Source organism: Mastigoproctus giganteus, chromosome 8, assembly GCF_048544385.1.
Source record: "Mastigoproctus giganteus isolate SK-2022 chromosome 8, ASM4854438v1, whole genome shotgun sequence".
NCBI classification, from domain to species: Eukaryota; Metazoa; Arthropoda; class Arachnida; order Uropygi; family Thelyphonidae; genus Mastigoproctus; species Mastigoproctus giganteus.
Genome location: NC_143582.1, coordinates 148,854,969 through 148,881,570, shown reverse-complemented (window position 1 = coordinate 148,881,570; position 26,602 = coordinate 148,854,969). Strand labels below are relative to the sequence as shown.

The 26,602-nt window shown below is 38.3% G+C and overlaps 1 protein-coding gene across 1 annotated transcript in view; it reads right to left on the bottom strand.

Annotated features, from left to right (window-relative positions):
* The window catches only part of LOC150081911 (uncharacterized), a 370,485-nt gene that overhangs the window by 44,758 nt on the left and 299,125 nt on the right, over window positions 1-26,602 (bottom strand). The window contains 2 exon segments of the mRNA XM_090380362.1: window positions 3,450-3,552; window positions 3,653-3,663. Of these exon segments, the coding sequence (XP_090236488.1) occupies window positions 3,450-3,552; window positions 3,653-3,663 (114 nt within the window).

Sequence of the window (26,602 nt, the reverse complement as noted above, 5' to 3'; positions counted from 1 at the left end):
TGATACCGAAAAGGCTGTCAATGAGATGTGTTTTAAGGCCTGGGATTTCACTGATTTACTACTATATATTCATTTGTCATACCATCCTGAAGTTATTTCTGTAAATTAAGTTCTTTTTCAGGAACCACTGGTCCTGCGACCAATTTTTTCTGCACTATCTTTCAATTTTTGCTGCTATGATGCCACTCCCCAACAGTGACTTGTGGTTTCTCCTTTGTTTAGCCTTTTTAAAGCATTAGCATTAGCATTAGTAGAGGCATTTGATGCAAGAAAGCAAGCTTATGCAGCATCAGCAAAAAAAAAAAAAAAAAAAACACCCACTTCCACTTCACCCCTCTGTTCGTTCAAAATACCTGTCCAGCTGAGCCTTAAACTTATTTAGGCTATCAACCTCCACCACAAGGGATGGCAGTCTGTTCCACCAACCAACCACCCGCTGGCTAAAGGCAAATTTCCGCACGTCTATCCTACATCTGTCTTTCCTCAATTTGAATTTGTGCCCTCTCAGGTGATTTTTCTGAGCTAGAGGAAGAATCCCATCAGCATTGAGCATGCTTAAACCATTCAAGGCTTTATACACCTCTATCAGATCACCTCGCTGGTGCCTAGTCTCCAGACACTGTAATTTGCAAAACTTAAGCCTTTCTTCGTAAGAGCACCCCTTTGTTCCATTCACTAATCTTGTTGCCCTTCTCTGTACTCGTTCCAGCAGCTCTACATCCTTCTTGAAATGAGGCCTCCAGGCCTGTATACAGTACTCTAGGTGTGGTCTGACCATTGCCTTATACAATGGAATAATCACCTCCTTATCCCTGCTGGAAAAATTCCTGTATATCATTGACAATACTCCATGAGCTACTCTTGCAGCCCGTCTGCACTGGTCAGAGAACTTCATATCTGCCTGCACAATCACCCCCAAGTCCCTTTCATTCTCTACCACTGTCAGTGTAGTACCACAGAGTTGATACGTTGCTCTGGGGTTGCTGTTTCCCATGTGTAGTACTTTACATTTGTCAATGTTAAACTTCATTTGCCACCTCTCAGCCCATCTGCTCAACCTTTCCAGATCCTGTTGCAGCAGCATAGTGTCAGTAGTGTCCTTGACAACCCTGCCTACCTTTGTATCGTCTGCAAACTTGGACATTAAGCTTGATATACCATCATCAATATCATTTATAAATACAGAAAACAATAATGGACCCAACACTGAGCCCTGAGGGACTCCACTAATAACATTAGTCCACGATGAGCAGTGTCCAGCAGCAAAAGCTTCAAGCTTGGCTTCCATCAAAGCATATTTTCTCTTGCTTTTGTCACCCACTGTACAGTATGTTACAAAACATAAGCTTAACCACGTATTAAAAACAAAACTTAATACATACTCATAAAAACAATTCTAAAAAAAATAAAATTGAAAACCTGAAAGTCATGTCCACACAGATTGATACACCTCCACTGAATTATTTTTAGAGGGGAGTTACCTGACCAGAGATTGTCCAAGATAACTGCAATCAAGGTTAATTGGTTGCAGTTATCTTGGACTAAATGGAACTTCAAACAAAAAGAACTCGAATAATCGAGATTCTACTTATGGTTATTGTTCCTTTTTTTAATTTGGAAATATCACAAAATGAATAAGCACGACATGGATTTTGCAGTATTTCATTATTTATTTATTCATTTTTATTTTATTGGTACTGAAATGCAAAACTTATTTTGCATGGGTAGAGAAAGGCCCAGTTATGGCTCATGTAGCTAACACACAAATATCTAACAATTTTTCAACTGCAGCTGGATGGGCCTTAAACATATGGGTACTGGTGCACTGCACTGCCCAAAGTACTGTTAATGTTTGTTCCGGCCATTCACCACAACAATGAGATGGAAATGCTTACTTCACTGCCAACTAGTCTCTTAATGTAATTCCCAAAGCATTTCAAATGAAAATAAGTTAACTGAAAATGAGCTCCATTTATTTTTATTTATAAATTTATTCTAAAGAATTACTAAAAATTATAGAAATCTTATAATACCGTGAGTATTAGACTAAATTATGAAATAGCAAGTGCTTAAAAAACGGTACTCACCTTTGAATAAATCTGCAATAATTTTTAAAAAGAATGGTAATTAAATCATTTTGGTGGGAAGGTAGAGTAAAGGAATTAAGGAGGGTGTTAAGGGTGATTTAACGGAATTTAAAATGGGCCCAAGGAAGTAGAAGTGCACATCTCTAATCCTAGGTTGTCATTAGAGAAGGAAGAAATCATTAAGAGTGAATTAAAATTTAAAAATGGATAATATAGTATGACGGAGCCAATAGTCGTTACGAAGGACTTTCGTTGGTTATATAACGTCTTCAGTTGGCAAATTGGGCATGAAGTGAACGCGTGCTGTATTTTAAAGGTTGTCTGTGCTTCCCATGATGCTTTTTTGGACATGTCGGAACGTCAACTGCGAGAGGTTCGAAGCCGGGGAAAGGTTTGAAGGGAAGTTTCATGCATGTTTATGATGTTGAGGTTAGAATGGTGCCGGAACCATTCAATAATAAGTGCTTCATAGTGAAGAATTTTGTGGCTGGATTTGAGTTTAATAATGGTGATAGCGGAATCGACTAGGGGGATGTGGTTGTGGGTATGAGCATGTATTGTAAGTCTGTACTGGATTGGCCTGTTCTAAAACAGTTTTGGTGGTAGCATGCACGGGTGTTGGAGGTTTTAGTAGAACCGAATTTTGTGGTGGTGCTAACTTCCCTTCAACCTTTCCCCGGCATGGAATCGCTTGTGGTTGACGTTCCCACATGTCCAAAAAAGCATCACGGGAAGCACAGACAACCTTTAAAATACAGCACGCGTTCACTTCATGCCCAATTTGCCAACTGAAGACGTTATAACTAATGAAAGTCCTTCGTAACGACTATTGGCTCAGTCATACTATATTATCCATTTTTAAATTTTAATTCACTCTTGATGATTTCTTCCTTCTCTAATGACAACCTAGATTGGAGATGTGCACTTCTACTTCCTTGGGCCCATTTTTAAATTCTGTTAAATCACCCTTAACGCCCTCCTTAATTCCTTTACTCTACCTTCCCAACCAAAATGATTTAATTACCATTCTTTTTAAAAATTAATGCATTTATTCAAGGTGAGTACCGTTTTTTAAGCACTTGCTATTTCATATTCCAAAGAATTTTAATAAAGTTCACAATTTACCACTTCCTCAATATACATAAATTGTAAAAATTGATTTGGTGATATTTAGACAAATTCAAGGGCATGATAAAAGGCAGGCCAAGGCAACTTATGCTGTATAATTTACAACCAAGATAATGGAAGATAAAATTAGAGCTTAAATTTCACCTCACCAAAACTAATGAAATTTAGTAATGGATGTTTATTTAATGATAATTAAAACATCTAATCAAATAAAATAAACAATTTCATAATTACCTCCCAAGTCGTAATCCCATCTCTTGAATTTTCTTCTCAATAGTACTCTCAAGTTTGCTTTTCGAAAATGAATACTCCAAAATAAATGCTTCTAGCACAAATGCTGTGGGGGGAGGGGGGAAATACTAGATGCAAAAATTGGGCCTTAGTTAAATGAGAAAAATGAAAACATTTACAAAATATGACATAATTGTGTAGGGAACTTCAAAAAATGCTTTACCAGAGTGAAAGTGTATTCAAATAAACCCAAATATTCAAAAAATAAAAAAACAATTGCATATATTTTAAAATTTCCTAAGAGTAAAGATTTTCTCTCTTCCTACTCACAAAACTATAATACAATAGTATTTTTAAAATCCCCATTTATGATATTTTCATTATTTTATTCATTTAAAGAAATCTGTTAAATGAAGAACCACACACAAACTATGAATTATTTCAACATTTATTTATTGTGCCAAATGACTGGTTACAGAAATTACAACAGTGTGCATTTATATTTTTGTACTTACTTCAAACCCTAAAAACCTACTAATAATCATGTGGAGTTGTGTTAGCAAGCTATTAGTTTAAGAATAATAAAATTTATCAGAAAAAAGGACACACACACTACAATATGAAACTAACTAGAAGAATGTGTAGAAACTAACTAAGCAGCTGAGGTACCCCAAAGTATAGCAAAAATAGTGGCAAGTCATCTGACAGGTACCCAACTTTCTTTGTAATTTCTGGAATGTTATGGGTTTTTTTTTTATTTTTTATTATTATTTTTTTATTGTTTGAACAATGTCAATATTTCAATCTTTCTTAATGGATTGCAATACTTATTGTAAATAATTTTTATTAAAGTTTTAATCATATGTTAAAAATTTACAAAAAAATACAAACATTTTAGACATAAAATAGAAACATCAGCCGCTTCCATTTTCCAATTTAAAAGACTGGTAATGCACACATATATTTAAATTTATTATGAGTGTATACACAGTGGACACTGCTCCTTGGGACTCAGTGAAACTAATAACAATAACTGACTGATAACAATAACCAATAAAATAAGAATGCGGCTGTTCAGCATTATTTACTGATTCAAAGCAGGAATTTGGCCTATGTTTATAAAACTGAAATTCAATATTTTAATCTATATTATTTATTTTTATTGCTCAAATATAGTTTACTATAGAAACAGAAAGAGAGGGGCCCATATAGTGGCTCCTATCTTTTCAATTTTAGCAGTTGATCGTTGAAAAAGTCATTAGAATTGAGTGGATATATACATTAGATGCCAGTTATTATGATCACTTTGGGATGCTACTGATAATGATAACACAGCTGTCCTGCACCATTTCACGAAAATCAAGCAATATAAAATACTTGATTGTACACTAATTCTTCGAGAAAGTCATTGATAAAAACAAAACTATCATAATGTTTCTGGAAATCATTAAACATAAAAAAAAAAAAAAAAAAAAACACATTAAAATCAAGAATTAGATAAGAATTAATGCTGTACTGTAAAACAGTCAGACTGGAGTAGAGAGACATTACTTTCTTTCACTGATTTATAACACTGATAACCATATGAACTGCTTGAAGCAATAGCAGAATCCATTCAACATGTTTGAATTTGAGAACAAATCAGACATGTTTATGTACTCAGAGGTGTAGCGAGGGGAGGTGCAGAGGGGGACAGTTGCCCCCGGGGTGCCAAGTCTTCAGGGGCGCAAACTGAAGGACAAGTTCTTATAGGTAAAGAAAATCATCTATAAAAGTAATGTGCTAGTGGATTGACTTTAGGTTCATGCAACACTCTTCTTCTTCTTCGTCATGGGTTGCTCTATCCAATAGCCAAAGGAAGAGCAGTTACCTGCACAGGTTTCACCACTGACCCAGCAAATAATAGAAACGCTGAAAAGAAGAGACTTAATGAACATCTAACAGACACCTGGCAAGAAAGATGGCAGACCTCAGCTAAAGGCGCTGTCACCAAAAGATTCTTTCTGGATATCAGGGCCTCTTACCCCCTCACACCTGTCTGGTTTTCACCGGGACTCTATGCTACCTACCTCCTCACTGGACATGGCTCCTTCCAGAAAAAACTACATGACTTCAGAATTTCAGACTCACCCCACTGCGGAGAGGATCAGACATGGGAGCATCCTGCCCACAGCTGTGAAATCTACGAGAACTTCAGGAGGATACTGATAACGAGACTACGCTTCAACTACCAAAATCAAGAACACCTCACCCTACAGAATGAAGAAACTTACAGAGTTTCTTCATTCTGTAGGGCGACTCAATTTGCAATGGACCTATTTACCAGGCAGAAAGTGCTACCACCACCTTAGCATCCGAATCAACAGGTCATAACAACCATGACTGCCAACTGTTGCTGCACATCATTGAGCCATGGATGCTAACGCCCTGGACCGACTTACACAAGACTTAGCATTAGCATTAGTAGAGGCATTTGATGCAAGAAAGCAAGCTTATGCAGCATCAGCCAAAAAAAAAAATAAAATAAATAAAAAAAAATAAAAAAAATAAAAAAATAAATAAATAAAAAACAACCACTTCCACTTCACCCCTCTGTTTGTTCGAAATACCTGTCCAGCTGAGCCTTAAACTTATTTAGGCTATCAACTTCCACGACAAGGGATGGAAGTCTGTTCCACCAACCAACCACCCGCTGGCTAAAGGCAAATTTCCTCACGTCTATCCTACATCTGTCTTTCCTCAATTTGAATTTATGCCCTCTCAGGTGATTTTTCTGAGCAAGAGGAAGAATCATATCAGTATTGAGCATGTTCAAACCATTCAAGGCTTTATACACCTCAATCAGATCACCTCGCTGGTGCCTAGTCTCCAGACACTGTAATTTGCAAAACTTAAGCCTTTCTTCGTAAGAGCACCTATTTGTTCCATTCACCAATCTTGTTGCCATTCTCTGTATTCGTACTAGCATCCATACATCCTTCTTGAAATGAGGCCTCCAGACCTGTATACAGTACTCTAGGTGTGGCCTGATCATTGCCTTATACAAGGGAATAATCACCTCCTTATCCCTGCTAGAAAAATTCCTATATATCATCGACAATACACCATGAGCTACTCTTGCAGCCCGTCTGCACTGCTCAGAAAACTTCATATCTGCCTGCACAACCACCCCCAGGTCCCTTTCATTCTCTACCACTGTCAGTGTAGTACCACAGAGTTGATACGTTGCTCTGGGGATTGCTGTTTCCCATATGTAGTACTTTACATTTGTCAATGTTAAACTTTATTTGCCACCTCTCAGCCCATATGCTCAACCTTTCCAGATCCTGTTGCAGTAGCATAGTGTCAGTAGTGTCCTCGACAACCCTGCCAACCTTCGTATCGTCTGCAAACTTGGACATTAAGCGTGATATACCATCATCAATATCATTTATAAATACAGAAAACAATAATGGACCCAATACTGAACCCTGAGGAACTGCACTAATAACATTAGTCCACGATGAGCAGTGTCCATTGATTACCACTCTCTGTCTTCTCCCCCTCAACCACCCCTTTATCCATAGCAGCAATTTGCCTCCAATGCCACACTGCTCCAATTTGTGCAGCAGTCTTCCATGTGCAACAGTATCAAAAGCCTTTCTAAGATCCAAGTATATAATATCTAATTCTAAGATACAAGTATATAAGTTATTCCCTGCATCCAGTTCTTTTGTGACCGCATCATAGTATCCAATCAAATTGGTCAGGCAAACTTCCCCTTAACAAAACCATGCTGTCTGAGCTATAACTGAAGTCTTGTCTAGATGATCCTGCAGTGCTTCTTTAACCAGTGCCTCCATTAATTTTCCGGGAACAGAAGTTAAACTAACAGGTCTATAATTATTTGTGTCACCTTTTGATCCTCCTTTCTGAATTGGGGTCACATTTGCCCATCTCCAGTCCATGGGTACTTCCCCTGAGTCCAAGGAAGCTCTCATAATTATGCCTAAGGGTTTGCTTATTTCCTTTGCTGCCTCCTTTAATATAACTGGATAGATCCCATCCACCCCAAGTGCCTTTCTTGTATTTATCTTCAACAATTTCTCCTCCACTTTACTCTCAGTTATTACAAGATTCTCTAGCTTACTGCCAGAGTTGAATACACCTCTGGCATTCCCCTCGCTGAATAACTCCTCATGTGTGAATGTCGATGCAAAATATTCATTTAGTTTGTTAGCTACCTGAGTAGGATCATCAACAGTTGACCCATTGATATCAAGTGGACCAATCTGATTCATCTCCTTCCTTCTAGAGTTTACATAAGAAAAGAACTCTTTGCTGTTTTTCTTTGCATCCCTTGCCAAAGATTTCTCATAATCTGCCTTCGCCTGCCTAACCTCCTTTGTAACTTGGTTACAGATCAACTTGTATCTATCATAGGCTTCTGTGTCACATGTTAATTTATATGTATCCCATGCATTTTTCTTCTGTGCCATATGTCTCATTAGTTCATCTGACATCCATTTAGGCCTAAACCTTGAACAATATTTTTTAGTTGGTATGTAAAGCCTAGTAGCTTCCAAGATAAGTTCTTTGAATGCTTCCCATTTTGAATTTGCTGTTGGTAACATCATCAGTTGGTCCCACTGTATAGAATTTAAATACTGTCTCAGTCCATCGTAGTTGCCTTTACGAAAGCAATAACCCTTCCCTTTACCCCTAATGGTAGTTACCTCTTTGAGTAAATCCCACTTCAGCACACTGTGATCACTGCCACCTAGTGGTTCATTTACCTGCAGATTCATAATGCATGAAGAATCACTACTGATAATCAAATCAAGAGTATTACTCTCTCTAGTTGCCTCCGAACATGCTGATGTAGAAAATAATCATCCAATAAATCCACAAAAGCCTTGCTAGTGTGTGAGTGACCAGCCCCCAAATTCCAGTCAATATCTGGGAAATTAAAATCCACCATTATAAGACTCTCTGATTTACTGGCCCACTCTATTTCCCTGTACAATTTCTTATTATACTCATCAGAGTCCTTAGGCCTATAGCACACTCCTACTCTCAATTTTGATCTCCCAATGTTATGTCATACCAAACTGACTCGACACTGCACTGTCCAGCAATGTCGACTGGCTTCACTTCCTTGGATTTTATGTATTTCTTAATTAATAGCATAACCCCTCCTCCCTTCCTATCCTGTCTATCCCTTCTGTAGACATTGTACTCCCTAAATTCCAGTTCTGCATTCCTTATATCTGTGTGACACCAAGTCTCTGAAATCCCCACAATATCTGCCTTTGATGTTTTGAGCAATACCTCAAATTCATCAAATTTATTTACTAAACTCGTAGCATTGGTGTACACGCAAGTATACATGCACCTGTTCTTTTTCTTAGCTACCCTAACACAACCCATGTGTTTACTTGTACCCCAATGATTCCCAGCAGTCTCTGAAATATCCTGTATCTTATTTTCCAGGCTGCGGCTCATTCCAATAGAAGCAGTGCAAGAATCACTTTCACCTCTGCCAGTGGCTACTGTTAATCTATTAGTCCTTGTATCTCCCCAATCTAGCAGTTTTCCGACCCACCTAACACTGCCTCGATAGCATCAGCAAACATTCTTGCACCCTTTCTATTTAAGGGTATTCCATTCCTGTAGAAACAGTTTCTCCTGTTAACAAGTACAGACCAGGCTGAAAAAAATTCTACCCCTTGAGCCTTGCACAATCTTTCCAGGGCAGAATTGATCGACAGGGCTCTCATCATATACTCCCTCCTATCGTGTCTGGGCAGAATTGCAGACACTTTCAAATTCAACCCTAATTCACGGCTTTTTTTCGACTTGACCAACAAACCATCTGGAGTACAGAACCCGACTTGATCCCCCACATCTCAAGTAGTCAACTGGTCTCCCCACTTGGTTGGGACAATACTAGCACTGCAATCAAAGACAGGGTCCACACATACCTTGACAAATTCCTCATCATTGATTCCTGGACCAACTTCTCCCGACTAGACGTGACACATCTCATCAAGAAGAGACCTACCATCGATCCCTGGACTTGACCATCATATCTTGGACTCCCGGTTTTGACCACCCCACTATTCGTTATCATGGACTACTGGACCAGCCTTCAGTCTGGATGCAACACAGACTCACCAAATGGAGTCCCAATGTTGACACCTGGACTAGACCTTCCTGAACATGACCCATCCACCATAGCAGCACTCACACTGCTGGATTTCCACCAAGTGTCGGCTCCAACTGACTGGCCGTACTAGCTGTACATACCCTGCACTTGCATGGTATCTCTCTCTCTCTTTTTTTTTTTTCTTTCTTTTACTTTTTTTTTCTTCTTCTTCTTCTTTCTTCTGTTTCCTACCATCTGTCCTTCTACCTCTACCCCCCTCCCCCTATTTTTCTCTTACACAATGATTTTTTTTTTGTGTGGGGAGGTGGTTTTTTTTTTTTTTTTTTTTTGTCCACCCCACTCTTCTCTCTGGTGAGGCACTGGGCATGCCACACTGTCATCAAGGGCCATCTTCCCTGTCAGCCCCTTTCTTCTGTTTCCTACCCTCCAGTCTTCTGCTTTCCTCCTTTACTTTACTCTTGCACAACTTTTTTTTTTTATATATATATATATATATATGTTTGTGTGTGTGTGTGTGTGTGTGTGTTATATATATATATATAGGTCCCACAGGTCTAAATCTAAATACAACAAAATTATAGCCCGACCTATTTGGTCCTAGAACGCGTTATCAGCGAACAACCCTACGCTCTGTTAAAATTACAACTGTTGCTCAAGAAACAGCGATCATTTCATTCTCAAATCTGGTCCTAGCCACTGAAATCCCAGGAAAGTAGGTGGCAGGACCCGGCAGAGTACTCTAGCATTAGTGGTGCACCCGGCCAGCCTCCCCGTGGCACGGTGTGGTAACGTTGGGTCCCACTAGGGGCTCGGTGGCTAATAGACTAGAGGAACAAAGGGCACAACACAATATTAGCATTAGCATTAGTAGAGGCATTTGATGCAAGAAAGCAAGCTTATGCAGCATCAGCCAAAAAAAAAAAAAAAAAAACCACTCCCACTTCACCCCTCTGTTCGTTCAAAATACCTGTCCAGCTGAGCCTTAAACTTATTTAGGCTATCAACTTCCACGACAACGGATGGAAGTCTGTTCCACCAACCAACCACTCGCTGGCTAAAGGCAAATTTCCGCACGTCTATCCTACATCTGTCTTTCCTCAATTTGAATTTATGCCCTCTCAGGTGATTATTCTGAGCGAGAGGAAGAATCCCATCAGCATTGAGCATGCTCAAACCACTCAATGCTTTATACACCTCTATCAGATCACCTCGCTGGTGCCTAGTCTCCAGACACTGTAATTTGCAAATCTTAAGCCTTTCTTCGTAAGAGCACCCCTTAGTTCCATTCACTAATCTTGTTGCCCTTCTCTGTACTCGTTCCAGCAGCTCTACATCCTTCTTGAAATGAGGCCTCCAGGCCTGTATACAGTACTCTAGGTGTGGCCTGATCATTGCCTTATACAAGGAAATAATCACCTCCTTATCCCTGCTAGAAAAATTCCTATATATCATTGACAATACACCATGAGCTACTCTTGCAGCCCCGTCTGCACTGTCAGAGAACTTCATATCTGCCTGCACAACCACCCCCAGGTCCCTTTCATTCTCTACCACTGTCAGTGCAATACCACAGAGTTGATGCGTTGCTCTGGAGTTGCTGTTTCCCATATGTAGTACTTTACATTTGTCAATGTTAAACTTCATTTGCCACCTCTCAGCCCATCTGCTCAACCTTTCCAGATCCTGTTGCAGCAGCATAGTGTCAGTACTGTCCTTGACAACCCTGCCTACCTTTGCATCATCTGCAAACTTCGACATTAAGCTTGATATACCATCATCAATATCATTTATGAATACAGAAAACAATAATGGACCCAACACTGAGCCCTGAGGGACTCCACTAATAACATTAGTCGACGACGAGCAGTGTCCATTGATTACCACTCTCTGTCTTCTCCCCCTCAGCCACCCCTTCAGTTTACCCACAGCAGCAATTTGCCTCCAATGTTACACTGCTCCAATTTGTGCAGCAGTCTTCCATGTGCAACAGTATCAAAAGTCTTTCTAAGATCCAAATATATAATATCAAAGTCATTCCCTGATCCAGTTCCTTTGTGACTGCATCATAGTATCCAATCAAATTGGTCAGGCAAGACTTCCCCTTAACAAAACCATGCTGTGTCCGAGCTATAACTGAAGTCTTGTCTAAATGATCCTGCAGTGCTTCTTTAACTAGTGCCTCCATTAATTTTCCTGGAACAGAAGTTAAACTCACAGGTCTATAATTGCTTGTGTCAGCTTTTGATCCTCCTTTGTGAATTGGGGTCACATTTGCACATCTCCAGTCTATGGGTACACCTCCCCGAGTCCAAGGAAGCTCTCATAATTATGGCTAAGGGTTTGCTTACTTCCTTTGCTGCCTCCTTTAATATAACTGGATAGATCCCATCCACCCCAGGTGCCTTCCTTGTGTTTATCTTCAACAATTTCTCCTCCACTTTACTCTCAGTTATTACAAGATTTTCTAGCTTACTGCTAGAGTTGAATACACCTCTGGCTTTCCCCTCGCTAAATAACTCCTCATGTGTGAATGTCGATGCAAAATATTCATTTAGTTTGTTAGCTACCTGAGCAGGATCATCAACAGTTGACCCATCGATATCAAGTGGACCAATCTGATTCATCCCCTTCCTTCTAGAGTTTACGTAAGAAAAGAACTCTTTGCTGTTTTTCTTTGCATCCCTTGCCAAAGATTTCTCGTAATCTGCCTTCGCCTGCCTAACCTCCTTTGTAACTTGGTTACAGATCAACTTGTATCTATCATAGGCTTCTGTGTCACGTGTTAATTTGTATGTATCCTAAGCATTTTTCTTCTCTGCCATATGTCTCATTAGTTCATCTGACATCCATTTAGGCCTAAACCTTGAACAATATTTCTTAGTTGGTATGTAAAGTCTAGTAGCTTCCAAGATAAGTTCTTTGAATGCTTCCCATTTTGCATTTACTGTTGGTAACATCATCAGTTGGTCCCACTGTATAGAATTTAAATACTGTCTCAGTCCACTGTAGTCGCCTTTACGAAAGCAATAACCCTTCCCTGTACCCCTAATGGTAGTTACTTCTTTGAGTAAATCCCACTTCAGCACACTGTGATCACTGCCACCTAGTGGTTCATTTATCTGCAGATTCTTAATGCATGAAGAATCACTGCTGATAATCAAATCAAGAGTATTCCTCCCTCTAGTTGCCTTCTGAACATGCTGATGTAGAAAACAATCATCCAATAAATCCACAAAAGCCTTGCTAGTGTGTGAGTGACCAGCCCACAAATTCCAGTCAATATCTGGGAAATTAAAATCTCCCATTATAAGACTCTGATTTACTGGCCCACTCTATTTCCCTGTACAGTTTCTTATTATACTCATCAGAGTCATTAGGCCTATAGCACACTCCTACTCTCAATTTTGATCTCCCAATACTTATGTCACACCAAACTGACTCGACACTGCACTGTCCAGAGATGTCCACTGGCTTCACTTCCTTGGATTTTATGTATTTCTTAACTAATAGCATAACCCCTCCTCCCTTCCTATCCAGTCTATCTTTTCTGTAGACATTGTACTCCTCAAATTTCAGTTCTGCATTCCTTATATCTGTGTGACACCAAGTCTCTGATATCCCAACAATATCTGCCTTTGATGTTTTGAGCAATACCTCAAATTCATCAAATTTATTTACTAAACTCCTAGCATTGGTTTACACGCAAGTATACATGCACCTATTTCTATTCTTAGCTACCCTAACACAACCCATGTGTTTACTTGTACCGCAATGACTCCCAGCAGTCTGTGAAATATCCTGAATCTTGTTTTTCAGGCTTCTGCTCATTCCAATAGAAGCAGTGCAAGAATCACTTTCACCTCTGCCAGTGGCTACTGTTAATCTATTAGTCCTTGTATCTCCCCAATCTAGCAGTTTTCCGACCCACCTAACACTGCCTCGATAGCATCAGCAAATATTCTTGCACCCTTTCTATTTAAGTGTATCCCATCCCTGTAGAAGCAATCCCTCCTGTTAACAAGTACAGTCCAGGCTGAAAAAAATTCTACCCCTTGAGCCTTGCACAATCTTTCCAGGGCCGAATTGATCGACAAGGCTCTCATCATATACTCCCTCCTATCGTGTCTGGGCAGAATTGCAGACACTTTCAATTTCAACCCTATTTCACGGCTTTTTTTCAACAGTGACCTGTACTTGTTAAGCAATTCTGCCGGTCTCCTACTCTTGATATCGTTAGTGCCCACGTGTACAACTATATCACCTTTTGTGCCCTTAAACGATGATATCTGCTCTACAACGTCATCAACCTTTGCCCCTGGCAGACATACCCTGGTCCTGTTCCACCTATCCTTTTTACAAAGCATGTTCCCCGTTTCCCTGACAATAGAGTCACCAACAACTACTAGTTCCTTTGGGACCAGCGCATTCTGCCTTGGGGGTTGCCGCTGTGTTTCACGATGACCAAGTGCAAGCTCTGGCGTTGATGTGGGTAGCTGAGAGCTTGATGGGCCCCTCAATTTAGTTCCTTCGAGGGCATCCACCCTGTCCTTCAAGCTCTCATATAGGCCCATAAGAACGCTGAGTTGTTGCCTGATTTCGATACACTCCTTGCATCGTGCACACACATAGACATCCCCCATGGCAATATCATGTCCCGTACCTGAATGCTCCACAAACATCATGCAAGCTGTGCATTTTAGAAGGCTGTGATTCAGAAGGCAACTGACCCCCCCAGTTCTCCTCTGAGCCACAGCACTTCCGTTAGCTTGAGCCTTTTGTTTTGCTGCTCTGGTCTGAGTCATGATTACTTTTAATTTAAATAAAATTTAAATTTCAGTTTATAACCCTAACTTATCTCCCAACACAGCTATAACGGGATATATATTTTTAGCGTCAAGTATTAATCAATCAGTCAAGTATTAATTATCTCCGAGTTCCCTTTATATAACTTCCGTATCAGTTATGTATTAATTAATTATGTTACGTTTGGAATCTAAGTCGGTATATGTATTTAGTTAAGAGTGCAATTTAAATGCCAACGAAGTTGAACAAGTTTAATAGATTTTACCGATCCCTGAAAATATTATAACGTATACTATACTAACGCTATCTAGGTTCGATATATAACGATCGTATGACAAAGACAAAGGTGGAAGTTACGAACGGTAATCTATGGACACTTAAGTATTAATTAACTTTCAAATCTCGCTGTCCCAATTCAGAATAAACCAACGATCCTTACTAGGTCTAAAAGCTACTTACAAAAAATAATTTGATGTAAAAGATATTCAATAAGTGGCTAAATTTGGCTAAAAAAAACTTCTCGTTCAGCAGAGTTGTAACTTGTAACACGTGGATTTGATACCCTTACCGATACTTTTATGCAATTACAAGGCCGAGTAAAGAATAAATACACCAGATTAATCAGAAATATCACAAAATAATGCTATACTACTAAATTTAAATCAAAAGTTTTAGAAAAACAATAATTTCAAATCAATAAATAAGAAAAATCCACTTAGCGGCTTTGAACACGTCTGGCCCGTACTAGCCTCGTCAGCAGACTCGGTCATATACAGCACATGACCCCAACATACTTCAAATCTCTGGCCCCGATACAATGTACACTCGTGGAGATGGGAGAAATCCCAGGAGCCGTTAGACACTAACATACCTTACACCTTACTCTTCTTCCAAAACTCTTGCAAATCATTTCAAGTGTTTACATAGTATTCATTCCGAGAAGCTGAGTGCATCAGGCACACCATCATTTCATATTATTTGCCAGAATATGGCAGTCCTGGGACAGCAAAACTAAACTGACTAAAGATGCCAAAACGCTAAATTGAGTGAATAAAATCCACGAAATCACTTTGCTCCGAAATGGAAATACATATCGCTTATAATTATCTATCACATTATCACACTCAGGCGCACCAGGAAGACATGTTGCCCCCAGGCAGTAGTGGACTGGGTCTAAAAATATTGATTACCAGGAGACAACAGGGGCCCTCCCACAACTATTATATTTTCAAGCTACTAAAAGGTCATTAACATTTTTAACATATTGTCTAATGTTATTGCAAGGGGGGCCCACTTGCCATCAGGGAAGCTGACACCCCGACTAGTCTGCTACTGCCCCCAGGCATCAACGACCCTAGCTACGCCACTGTATGCATCACTTATTGTGATTATGGATAATTTTGTTATTCATATCATGTTATCTCTTTTATGAAGCTAAATGTATACAAATACATAGAAAAAAAAATTGTTATCAGCACTTCGGTTTATGATATGTGAGTGCAGTGGAAGTGAGTGGTTTATGTTTGTGAGTGCAGTAAGGCAAAAAAAAGCAATATCATAAACCGAAGTGCTGATAACAATAATTTTTTTTTCTATGTATTTGTATACATTTAACTTCATAAAAGAGATAACATGATATGAATAACAACATTATCCATAATCACAATAAATGGCGTGTACTGTTTGTACACACCACTTAAGATATCAGTTTCAAAAGGGCATGATTGTGGGAGCAAATGCCTCAGATGCTTCCATATCAGCAACAGCACATCTTGTCGGTTACTCATAGCCCACTGTGGTTAAGGTGTACAAAGAATGGTGTTGAACAAATCAAACCATCTCCCACTGATAGTACTGTAAAGGATTATGCAAGGTGGATGTTTGTAGCGAGCAAAGATTGCAGTGCATTGTATGGGCTCAATGGCAGGTCACTGTGCGACAATGCAATACAATACAGAGAATGCAAGAATAACATCCCAAATGACAACATGCCGTACACTCAGATGTATGGGATTCCACAGCAGCTGACACCTCTCTCCTTACCACTGATTGTCAGTGGTGGATGCTGTGGTGTCAACAACATGCTGGTTGGAGGACTAGGAATGAGAGTGCTGTTGGACGAGTCCAAGCTCTGAATCGCAGGCTTGTGAGTGGCACAAGCAACACGAGTCCATGAACCCATGTGCACAGTGCCCGCTATCCAGGCAGGTGGCAGTGGCTGCTTAGTATGGGGCATGTTTCACTTGTTAGGTCTATAGTAGCTCTTAGGAGACCACATGCACCCTGCCATGCTGCATTTTTTCCTCGACAGAAATGGGATCTTCCAAGGTGATAATGCACCATGTCATTGGGCCTGCACTGTACAGGGGTGGTTCAAGGAACACAGTGAAGATATCACCCATCTTGACTGGACTCCAAATTCACCTGACTTCAATCCAATTGAAAACCTGGGGGCTGTTTTGGAACAAGAAGTGAGGCATACAGACATGCAACCATCATCTATTCCAACACTGTGGAAAGCCTTGCAGGCAGCATGGCTACAGATCTCTACTGATGTCTTCAGACATCTAGCAGAGTCTATGCCTATGTGAATGCAACTTTTATCCATGCAAACAATGGCCCAACACGGTATTAGGTAGGCAGCCGCAATTCAGTGATCACTGCATGCATACACACACACAAAATACTATTAGTTACTTCTACTTTCAGGTTTATTTAAAAATTTATTTCCAATTTTGGTGTGTATCATGGTGCATGGAATTTGAAATTACGTATGCTGCTTTCCGTAGGCAGCACCAACCTTGAGACAATGAGTCATGTTCTTGTCTTCACTATGTGAAAATACAGTAATAAACAACTAGAATAAAACTGTAAATATTTATTGAACAAGTAGGAGAAGAAAAACTGTGTGTGTGTGTGTGTGTGTGTGTGTTTATAGTTATTTGAAACTGTAAACACACAGTGTTCACCCTTGTCATAGTATGTGCCACTTCAAGCAAAAAACCAAATGGTTGCAAAGACTGTGGTGGATCACTTGACAGGTTTTTGTGTATAATTTCTGTATGAAAACTGTAAAATAATCATTTCAGAAACTATTGTAGTTAAAATTTGACTATACTTAAGAAGGCAGAAAAACTTCAGATTTTTAAATATTGATTAACAGTTAACATGGAAATGTTAATCAATGTCTAAAACCCAAGTCAGAGTCTAATATGGTAAAATTGAGAATTTTTATAGCTTTCGAATATTATGATAATTTTAAAATTATATAACTATTTACATAATCTGAATTAGAGAAAATATATAAATAAAGTAATTCTTCTGTGATAATTTCACAGGCTATTCTTTAATAGTAACGGGAGTTCAGAATTTATACTGTAATACTTTTCATTTGGCAGCATTAAACTTCAGCTGCCATTTTTCAGACTTGACCTTACAGTTGGTCTAATTCCTTTGGAAGAAGTATGGCCTAGTTCTAATTGTTAAATACCTTTCAAGTTATCAGTAAACTTTGACAGTTTCCCTGTGTTCTCTCATCAATATCTGAACACCGATTACTGAGGACACCACTTGCTGATCCAGTCCAACCTAAAGAATACCCCTTTATGACCACATTCTATTTCCTGTTTTCAATCCAACCCATAATCCACCAATGGATTTTCCTTCTTAATCCGACCTGCTCTAACTTATAAAATAACCTCTTGCAAGGAACTGTATCAAAAGCCTTATTAAAATCCAGATAATATAGTATATAATATCAAAGTTATTTTTGGCATCTAACTACTTGGTGGCCTCAGAGAAATTTATTAGATTAATAAGGCAGGATCTCTCCATCACAAATGCATTGGTATCAAAGCATCAAATATCTATCATATACTATCAAAACATGGGAACGAGAGTAGCCTTATGCAGGTGAAGTTTTTATGGCTCCGGCTAATAGAGACGTTTTCTTAAATTTTTGCTGTTTTATTGACAAAGTGGCATATTAATTTATTTTCTAGAAGTAGCTTTATATTCCTAGTTACGATACTTAGTTTAATTTGAACTTCAATAGAGATTTGCAGTTCTGGCGAATACTAAGTTTTTATTTATATTTAGCCGTTTTATTGACTTAATTGTTATATTAAATTATTTTCTATAAGTAGCTTATAGACCTAGTCAAGCTCTTTGATTTATTTTGAATTTAGATAGTGCGATTTTGAAAGTTAATTAATACTTAGTGTCCGTAGATTTACCGTTCGTAACACGATACAATGTATATCGAAACATGTAGCACGGTATTAGAAATTTGTTAGCTTAGTATAGTATGGTATTAACAATTAATCAGTAAAATTTATTAATCTTGTTAAATGTCATTGTCAATTAAATTGTACTTTTTAACTAAATACATTTAGCGACTTAGATTTTACAAACTTAACATTATTAATCAATACGTATAACTTGATAGGAGATATGGAAGTTATATAACAAAACTCGGAGATAATACTCGATATTGGGGGGGGGAAATATATATATATATAACACCATACAAATAAATTAGAATGAGAGTTAAAAATAATGCCAGCAGTATGGCAAGACAAGAGCAAAAAAAGTCAAAATTAAACTTAAGAATCAAACCAAAATAGTCAAAATTAAACTTAAGGATCAAAGCAAACAGGGAGGGAAGAGAGGAGTAACAAGAGTAAAAATATTGCAGCAGAAAATCTGCTAAGATAATTTAGAACATCTAATTAGAAGAATAATAAATAATAATTCATTAAATTTTGAAAGCCAATTAAAATTGAAATTTAACAACGGCGCCTCCTCTGATGGGCACCAGGTCCAAATTTATGTGAAATATCACCAACAGAGATCTAGACCACTACAGTAAAATAAAACAAAAATAAACCAAAAATAGACTGACCATTACACCCCATCTCAACAGAGGACCACAAGGCCAATAATGGTCAGGGAATTGCTGCATTTCGATCGCTAGACAAATCACCGCAAAGGCGAGTCGATCGAAAGATCAGTCCGCCACCCGATCCCCAGATCGAAATGCCAATGCAGAGGACTTGAATAGCGGTGATCCTGATGCAGCAAAAATTAAAAATAGAACAGATACAAGCACTCCAGTGCAAAGCCACACTACTGACAAAAGTAGTCTTAACCAGTTTATATAGACAAAAAAATGAACTATGGATGGCAGCACAGGTGCAAGGTTAGCAATTTGCCCACTACTGTCATGTGATATACTTATACATATATTTGAATAACGTTTAAAATAGTTGAAAACTGAATCTTTCATGATAAAAATAAAATAAAAAGGTACAGCAAACATCAGAGGCAGCAAAAAAAAAGCATATTCCTCTACATGATACTTGAAATATAACCATACAAATAAATTAGAATGAGAGTTAAAAATAAAAAATAAAATAATGCCAGCAGTATGGCAAAAGTAGTCCATCCATAGTTCATTTTTTGTCTATATAAACTGGTTAAGACTACTTTTGTCAGTAGTGTGGCTTTGCACTGGAGTGCTTGTATCTGTTCTATTTTTAATTTTTGCTGCATCAGGATCACCGCTATTCAAGTCCTCTGCATTGGCATTTCGATCTGGGGATCGGGTGGCGGACTGATCTTTCGATCGACTCGCCTTTGCGGTGATTTGTCTAGCGATCGAAATGCAGCAATTCCCTGACCATTATTGGCCTTGTGGTCCTCTGTTGAGATGGGGTGTAACGGTCAGTCTATTTTTGGTTTATTTTACTGTAATGACTAGATCTCTGTTGGTGATATTTCATATAAATTTGGACCTGGTGCCCATCAGAGGAGGCACCGTTAAATTTCTATTTTAATTGGCTTTCAAAATTTAATGAATTATTATTTATTATTCTTCTAATTATATGTTCTAAATTATCTTAGAGATTTTCTGCTGCAATATTTTTACTCTTGTTACTTCTCTCTTCCCTCCTTGTTTGGTTTGATTCTTAAGTTTAATTTTGACTATTTTTGCTCTTGTCTTGCCATACTGCTGGCATTATTTTATTTTTAACTCTCATTCTAATTTATTTGTATGGTTATATTTCAAGCATCATGTAGAGGAATACACTTTTTGCTGCCTCTAAGTTTGCTGTACCTTTTTATTTTATTTTTATCATGAAAGATTCAGTTTCCAACTATTTTAAACATTATTCAAATATATGTATATATATATATATATATATATATATATATATATATATTTATTTATTTTTATTACTTTTGCCTAATTTTTACCTCACATAATATAAATTAGTGGTAGTAGTGGGTTGATATGCTAAATAAGCAGCGCCTGTGCCGCCATCTATTTCTTTCCTTTCTATTATATAAGCTGGTTAAGCTTGCATTATGTCAGTGGTGTGGCTCTGATCAAGAGTGCTGTCTGTTCTATAGATTATTTTTCGCTGCATAAGGACCACCGCCATGCAAATCCTCTGCATTGGTTGATCTATCGGAGAATGGAGGGTTGGTTTGGTTCTTCGATATTTCTGCCTTTGCGATGATTTGTATGACGATTGAAATGCAGCGATTCCATGACCATTATTGGCCTCGTGGTCCTCTGTAGATATGGGGCATGATGGTCAGTCTATTATTTTGATATTTTAGTTTTTGGTAGTTTCTTTAACCCTTTTTTGGTGATATTTCACGTCTTTTGGAACTGGTACCTTCGAGGGGGGTACCGCTAAATTATTTATAATTGGCATTAATTTAAATTTATACCTTTTTATTAATTGGGTTTAATGACTTAATTGACTAAATTATACCGGGGATTATCGACTACCTTTTTGTCCTATTATTTCTACTTTCCCTTCCTTGTTTGTTTATTTTATATTATTTTGCGTTTTGTTTCGCTCTGCATTATTGCCTTACTACGGGCTGATGTTTTTATTTTAAATATCATATTTATTTTAATTATCAGATATATATATATATATATATATATATATATATATATACAGTGTTATAACTACATTGGGATATAAGTTTAGGATTATAATTTCATATTGAAATTGAATCGAAATCATGATTCAGACCAGAGCAGCAAAGCAAAAGGCTCAAGCTAATGGGAGCTAATGGGAGTGCTGTGGCTCAGGGGAGAACTGAGGGGGCCAGTTGTCCTCTGAATCACAGGCTTTTAAAATGCACTGCTTGTTTGATGTTTGTGGAGCAATCAAGGATGGGACATGATATTGCCAAATGGAATGTCTTTGTGTGTGCACGATGTAAGAAGTGTGGGCAAATCAGGCTACAACTTTGCATTGTTATGGGCGTATATGAGAGCTTGAAGAACAGTGTGGATGCCCTCGAAGGATCTAAACTGAGGGCCCATCAAGCTCTCAGCTGCCCACATCAACGCCAGAGCTTGCACTTAAACATCACGCAACACAGTGGCAACCCCCAAGGCAGGATGTTCTGATCCTACAGGAACTAGTAGTTGTCGGTGACTCTATTGTCAGGGAAAAGGGGAACATATTGTGCAAAAAGGATAGGTGGAACAGGACCAAGGATGTCTGCCAGGGGCAAAGGTTGATGACATTGTAGAGCAGATATCATCTTTTAAGGGCACAAAAGGTGATATTGTTGTACAAGTTGGCACTAATGATATAAGATTAGGAGACTGGCGGAATTACTTAACAAGTACAGGTCACTGCTGAAAAAAACCCGTAAATTATGGTTGAATTTGAAAGTGTCTGCAATTCTGCCGAGACACAATAGAACGGTGTTTCCCAACCTTTTTTTTACCATGCCCCACCTAAGTCTTTCTAAAATTCTGATACCCCCTATGTAACGTTGGAAAACACCGATATATATATATTTTTTATATTCAAAAATTGAATTATTCCCTAAATGAAGCCTAATTACAACTTGTTCAGGACACGAGACTTAGGTTTTAGGAAGAAATCATTAGGAAAAATTAAGAAAAAAATAGGAAGTAAATTTTCAAAACATATAATAGACATTGTGATATCCAGTCGATTTCTTTTCTTTAGTAACAAATCATTTATGGAACTAAATCCACATTCAGCTAAATATGAAGATGGAAACGGTAACAATAATTCTCTTGCAAAGTTGGTTGAATTTGGGTATTTAATTTCTGTTTCATCACAAAGCCATGCCATCGCTTCTTTTATATTGAATAAAGTTTTAACTGACTCATCATTTTGCATTTCTGAGAATTCTTCTTGGTACTGCATTGATACATCAGACAAATCCACTAACATTGGTTGCATCATCCAGGTTGGAAAATCAATTTGTTTTAAATTAAAAAACCTTTCTTTTAAATCATCGGACAGAATTTTCAGATGATCAACAATAACAAATACAGCGGTATCGGTCACTTCACATTTTTGCAGACAACGAAACTGTTCAAACTTTTTTTACAAATATATTTTTGACATAATTTAATAAATGTAATGAAACCAAATGTCTTCGCTTTTGCATCGACGGGAGTTTTATTTGTTCCTTGAAGTTGTTTATTTAATATATTTAGTTTTTCAAAGATATCGGCTAAATAACTCACAAATGCTTTACCATCGAACGTTAACAGATGCTTCATTTTAGGTTTGTCACTTAAAAAGTCACTAATAGTATCAAATAGTTCCATAAATCTTTTCAAGCAGTTCCCTTTCGAGGGCCACCTTACTTCAGTGTGAAGTAAAAGTCTCACATGGTCTTCATTTTGTTCTTCACAAAAAAGCTTGAAGAGACACAAGTTTTCCCCTAACACAATGCACAAGAAGCATTTCTGGATTCTCATCTTTCATCAATTTTAAGCAGCCATTTTTCTTGCCCATCATATTAGGAGCACCATCTGCAGCGCAAGATGTTATATTTTTCATTGGTATATTATTATCATCTAAGTAATTTTTTAGCTTATTATATATATATCTTTGGACGTAGTGGTGCTCTCTAATGATTTACAGAATAACATTTCTTCAGCAAAATTACCTTTATCAGTATATCTTACATAAGTTATCAGTACGGCTTCACTGTCTCTCAAAGCTGAGTCATCCATTTGCACTGAGAATTTTCTTGTTTTCAGCTTTCCAACAAGTTGTATTTCAATATCTTCACTCATTTCATCTATTCTTCCGCTAACAGTATTGTTATTGAGTGGCATAGCTTTCACGTCTTTGTGATCTTTTTCCAGAACTGTTTTAAGAAATGCTGATATTGATGGTTTGATTAAATTCTCTCCTATACTATGATTTTTCCCAGATTTAGCAATGAGTAAAGAAATTTCATAACTAGCCTCAAGAGTACGATTGACAGTTGCAGTATGAACAATAAACAGAGACTTTACCAACAATTCTTCTTTTGTACAAGTTAAGTCATAGTAGGCGGTTGTTTTAAACTCTAGACGAGCAATTTTTGAATTGTCCCCCTGAACAATCAAATTTCCCCCATGTGGGGCGTGGGACCCACGTTGGGAAACACCGCAATAGAAGGAAGTATATGATGAGAGCCTTGTCGATCAATTTGCCCTGGAGAGACTGTGCAAGGCTCAAGGGGTAGAATTTTTCTCAGCCTGGTCTGTGCTTGTTAACAGGAGAGTGCTTGTAGAGGGATGGGATACACTTGATGCTACTGAGTGCAGTGTTAGGTGGGTTGGAAAACTGCTAGCTTGGGGGGGGATACACAGATTAATAGATTAACAGTAGCCGGTGGCAGAGGTGAAAGTGATTCTTGCACTGCTTCTATTGGAATGAGCAGCAGCCTGGAAAACATGATGCAGGGGATTTCAGAGACTGCTAGGAGTCATTGTGGTACAAGTATACACATGGGCTGTGTTAGGGTAGCTAAGAATAGGAACAGGTGCATGTATATGTGCATGTACACCAATGCTAGAAGTCTCGTAAATAAAATTGATGAATTTGAGGTGTTGGTCAAAACATCAAAGGCAGATATTGTTGGGATATCAGAGATGTGGTATCACACAGATATAAGGAATGAAGAAACGAAATTTGGAGAGTACAATGTGTACAGAAAGGAGAGACAGGATAGAAAGGGAAAAGAGGTTATGCTATTAGTTAAGAAACACAAAATCCAAGGAAGTTCAGCCAGTCAAGATGGCTGAAGTATAATGATGAGTAAAATAAAGACTCTGATGAGTATAATAAACAACTGTACAGGGAAATACAGTGGGCCAGTAAATCAGAGAGTCTTATAATTTGCGATTTTAATTTCCCAGATATTGACTGGAATTCGTGGGTTGGTCACACACACACACACTAGCAAGGCTTTTGTGGATTTACTGGATGATTGTTTACTACAGCAGCATGTTCAGGAAGCAATTAGAGGAAGTAATACTCTTGTTCTGATTATCAGTAGTGATTCTTCATGCATTAAGAATCTGCAGATAAAGGAACCACCAGGTGGCAGTGATCACAGTATGTTGAAGTGGGATTTATTCAAAAAGGTAACTACTAACAGGGGTAAAGGGAAGGGTTTTTGCTTTCATAAAGGTGACTACAGAGGTCTGAGACAGTATTTAAATTCTATACAATGGGACCAACTGATGATGTTACCAACAGCAAATTCAAAATGGGAAACATTCAAAGAATTAATCTTGGAAGCTACTAGTCTTTTCATACCAACTAAGAAATATTGTTTAAGGTTTAGCCCTAAATGGATGTCAGATGAACTAATGAGGATGTGGTTGAGAAAAAAATGCACGGGATATAAATTAATGGGTGACACAGAAGCCTATGATAGATATAAGCTGGTCTGTAACCAAGTCACAAAGGAGGTTAGGCAGGCAAAGGCAGATTACGAGAAATCTTTGGCAAAGAGTTCTTTACTTATATAAACTCTAGAAGGAAGGGGATGATTGGTCCACTGGATATCGATGGTTTAACAGTTGATGATCCTGTTCAGGTAGCTAACAAACTAAATGGGTATTTTGCATCTATATTCACACATGAGGAATTATTCAGAGAGGGAATTGCCAGAGGTGAATTAAACTCTGGCAGTGAGCTACGTGATTTTGTAATAAATGAGAGCAAAGTGGAAGAGAAATTGTTGAAGATAAACATAAGAAAGGAACCTGGGATGGATGGGATCTATCCAGTTTTATTAAAGGAGGCAACAAAGGAAGTAAGCAAACCCTGAGCATAATTATGCTCAGGGTTTGCTTCCTTAGACTCAGGGGAAGTACCCATGGACGGGAGATGTGCAAATGTGACCCCAATTCACAAAGGAGGATCAAAGGGCCACACAAGTAATTATAGACCTCTTAGTTTAACTTCTGTTCCAGGAAAATTAATGGAGGCACTGGTTAAAGAAGCACTGCTGGATCATCTAAACAAAACTTCAGTTATAGTTCGGTCACAGCATGGTTTTGTTAAGAGAAAGTCTTGCCTGACCAATTTGATTTGATACTATGATGTGGTCACAAAGGAACTGGATGCAGGGAATAACTTTGATATCATATATTTAGATCTTAGAAAAGCTTTTGATACTGTTACACATGGAAGACTGCACCAATTGGAGCAGTGTGGCACTGGAGGCGAATTGCTGCTATGGATAAAGGGATGGTTGAGTGGGAGAAGACAGAGAGTGGTAATCAATGGCCACTGCTCTTCATGGATGTGAAATTGTCTTCATTTTCACTTGGTTGATACATTCTGAGAGAGAGAGAGAGAGAGAGAGAGAGAGAGAGAGAGAGAGAGAGAGAGAGAGAGAGAGAGAGCAGCCACTTTATACTTCTGCCACTGCCTATAGGTGTAGAATAACATTTTCTTTCTCCGAATGTTTGTTTCTTTTGCCTTGCTTGTTGTGCTTGTTGGCGCCGTACCCGTGAGAGTGTAGTTCGTAACAATTAGACCAACATCACGTGTCCGACGAGAGATATACAGTTCAATCGCTCGGACCAGCGCATTACGCAATGTTTATGAAGAACGGGAAAGAAGGGGGTACAACTGCTGTCGGAGGAAGAACAGTTTCGTAAAGTGCACATCGAGTGGTCGTAATTTGAACCCGGTATTTAACCCGTGTTTGTGTTATGTGGGTCCCTTGTAAGAGAAGGTGATTTTTATGTCTGATTGTCTGGAGATGCAATATGACTCTAATATAATAATCCCCTTGATACCCTCTGGTAAAAACCTTTTTTTTTTTTTTTTAGCAGTTTGAGTTTGTGAAGCATGATAGTTTTCGAATACGTTTTTCCCACCCCAGCAAAATT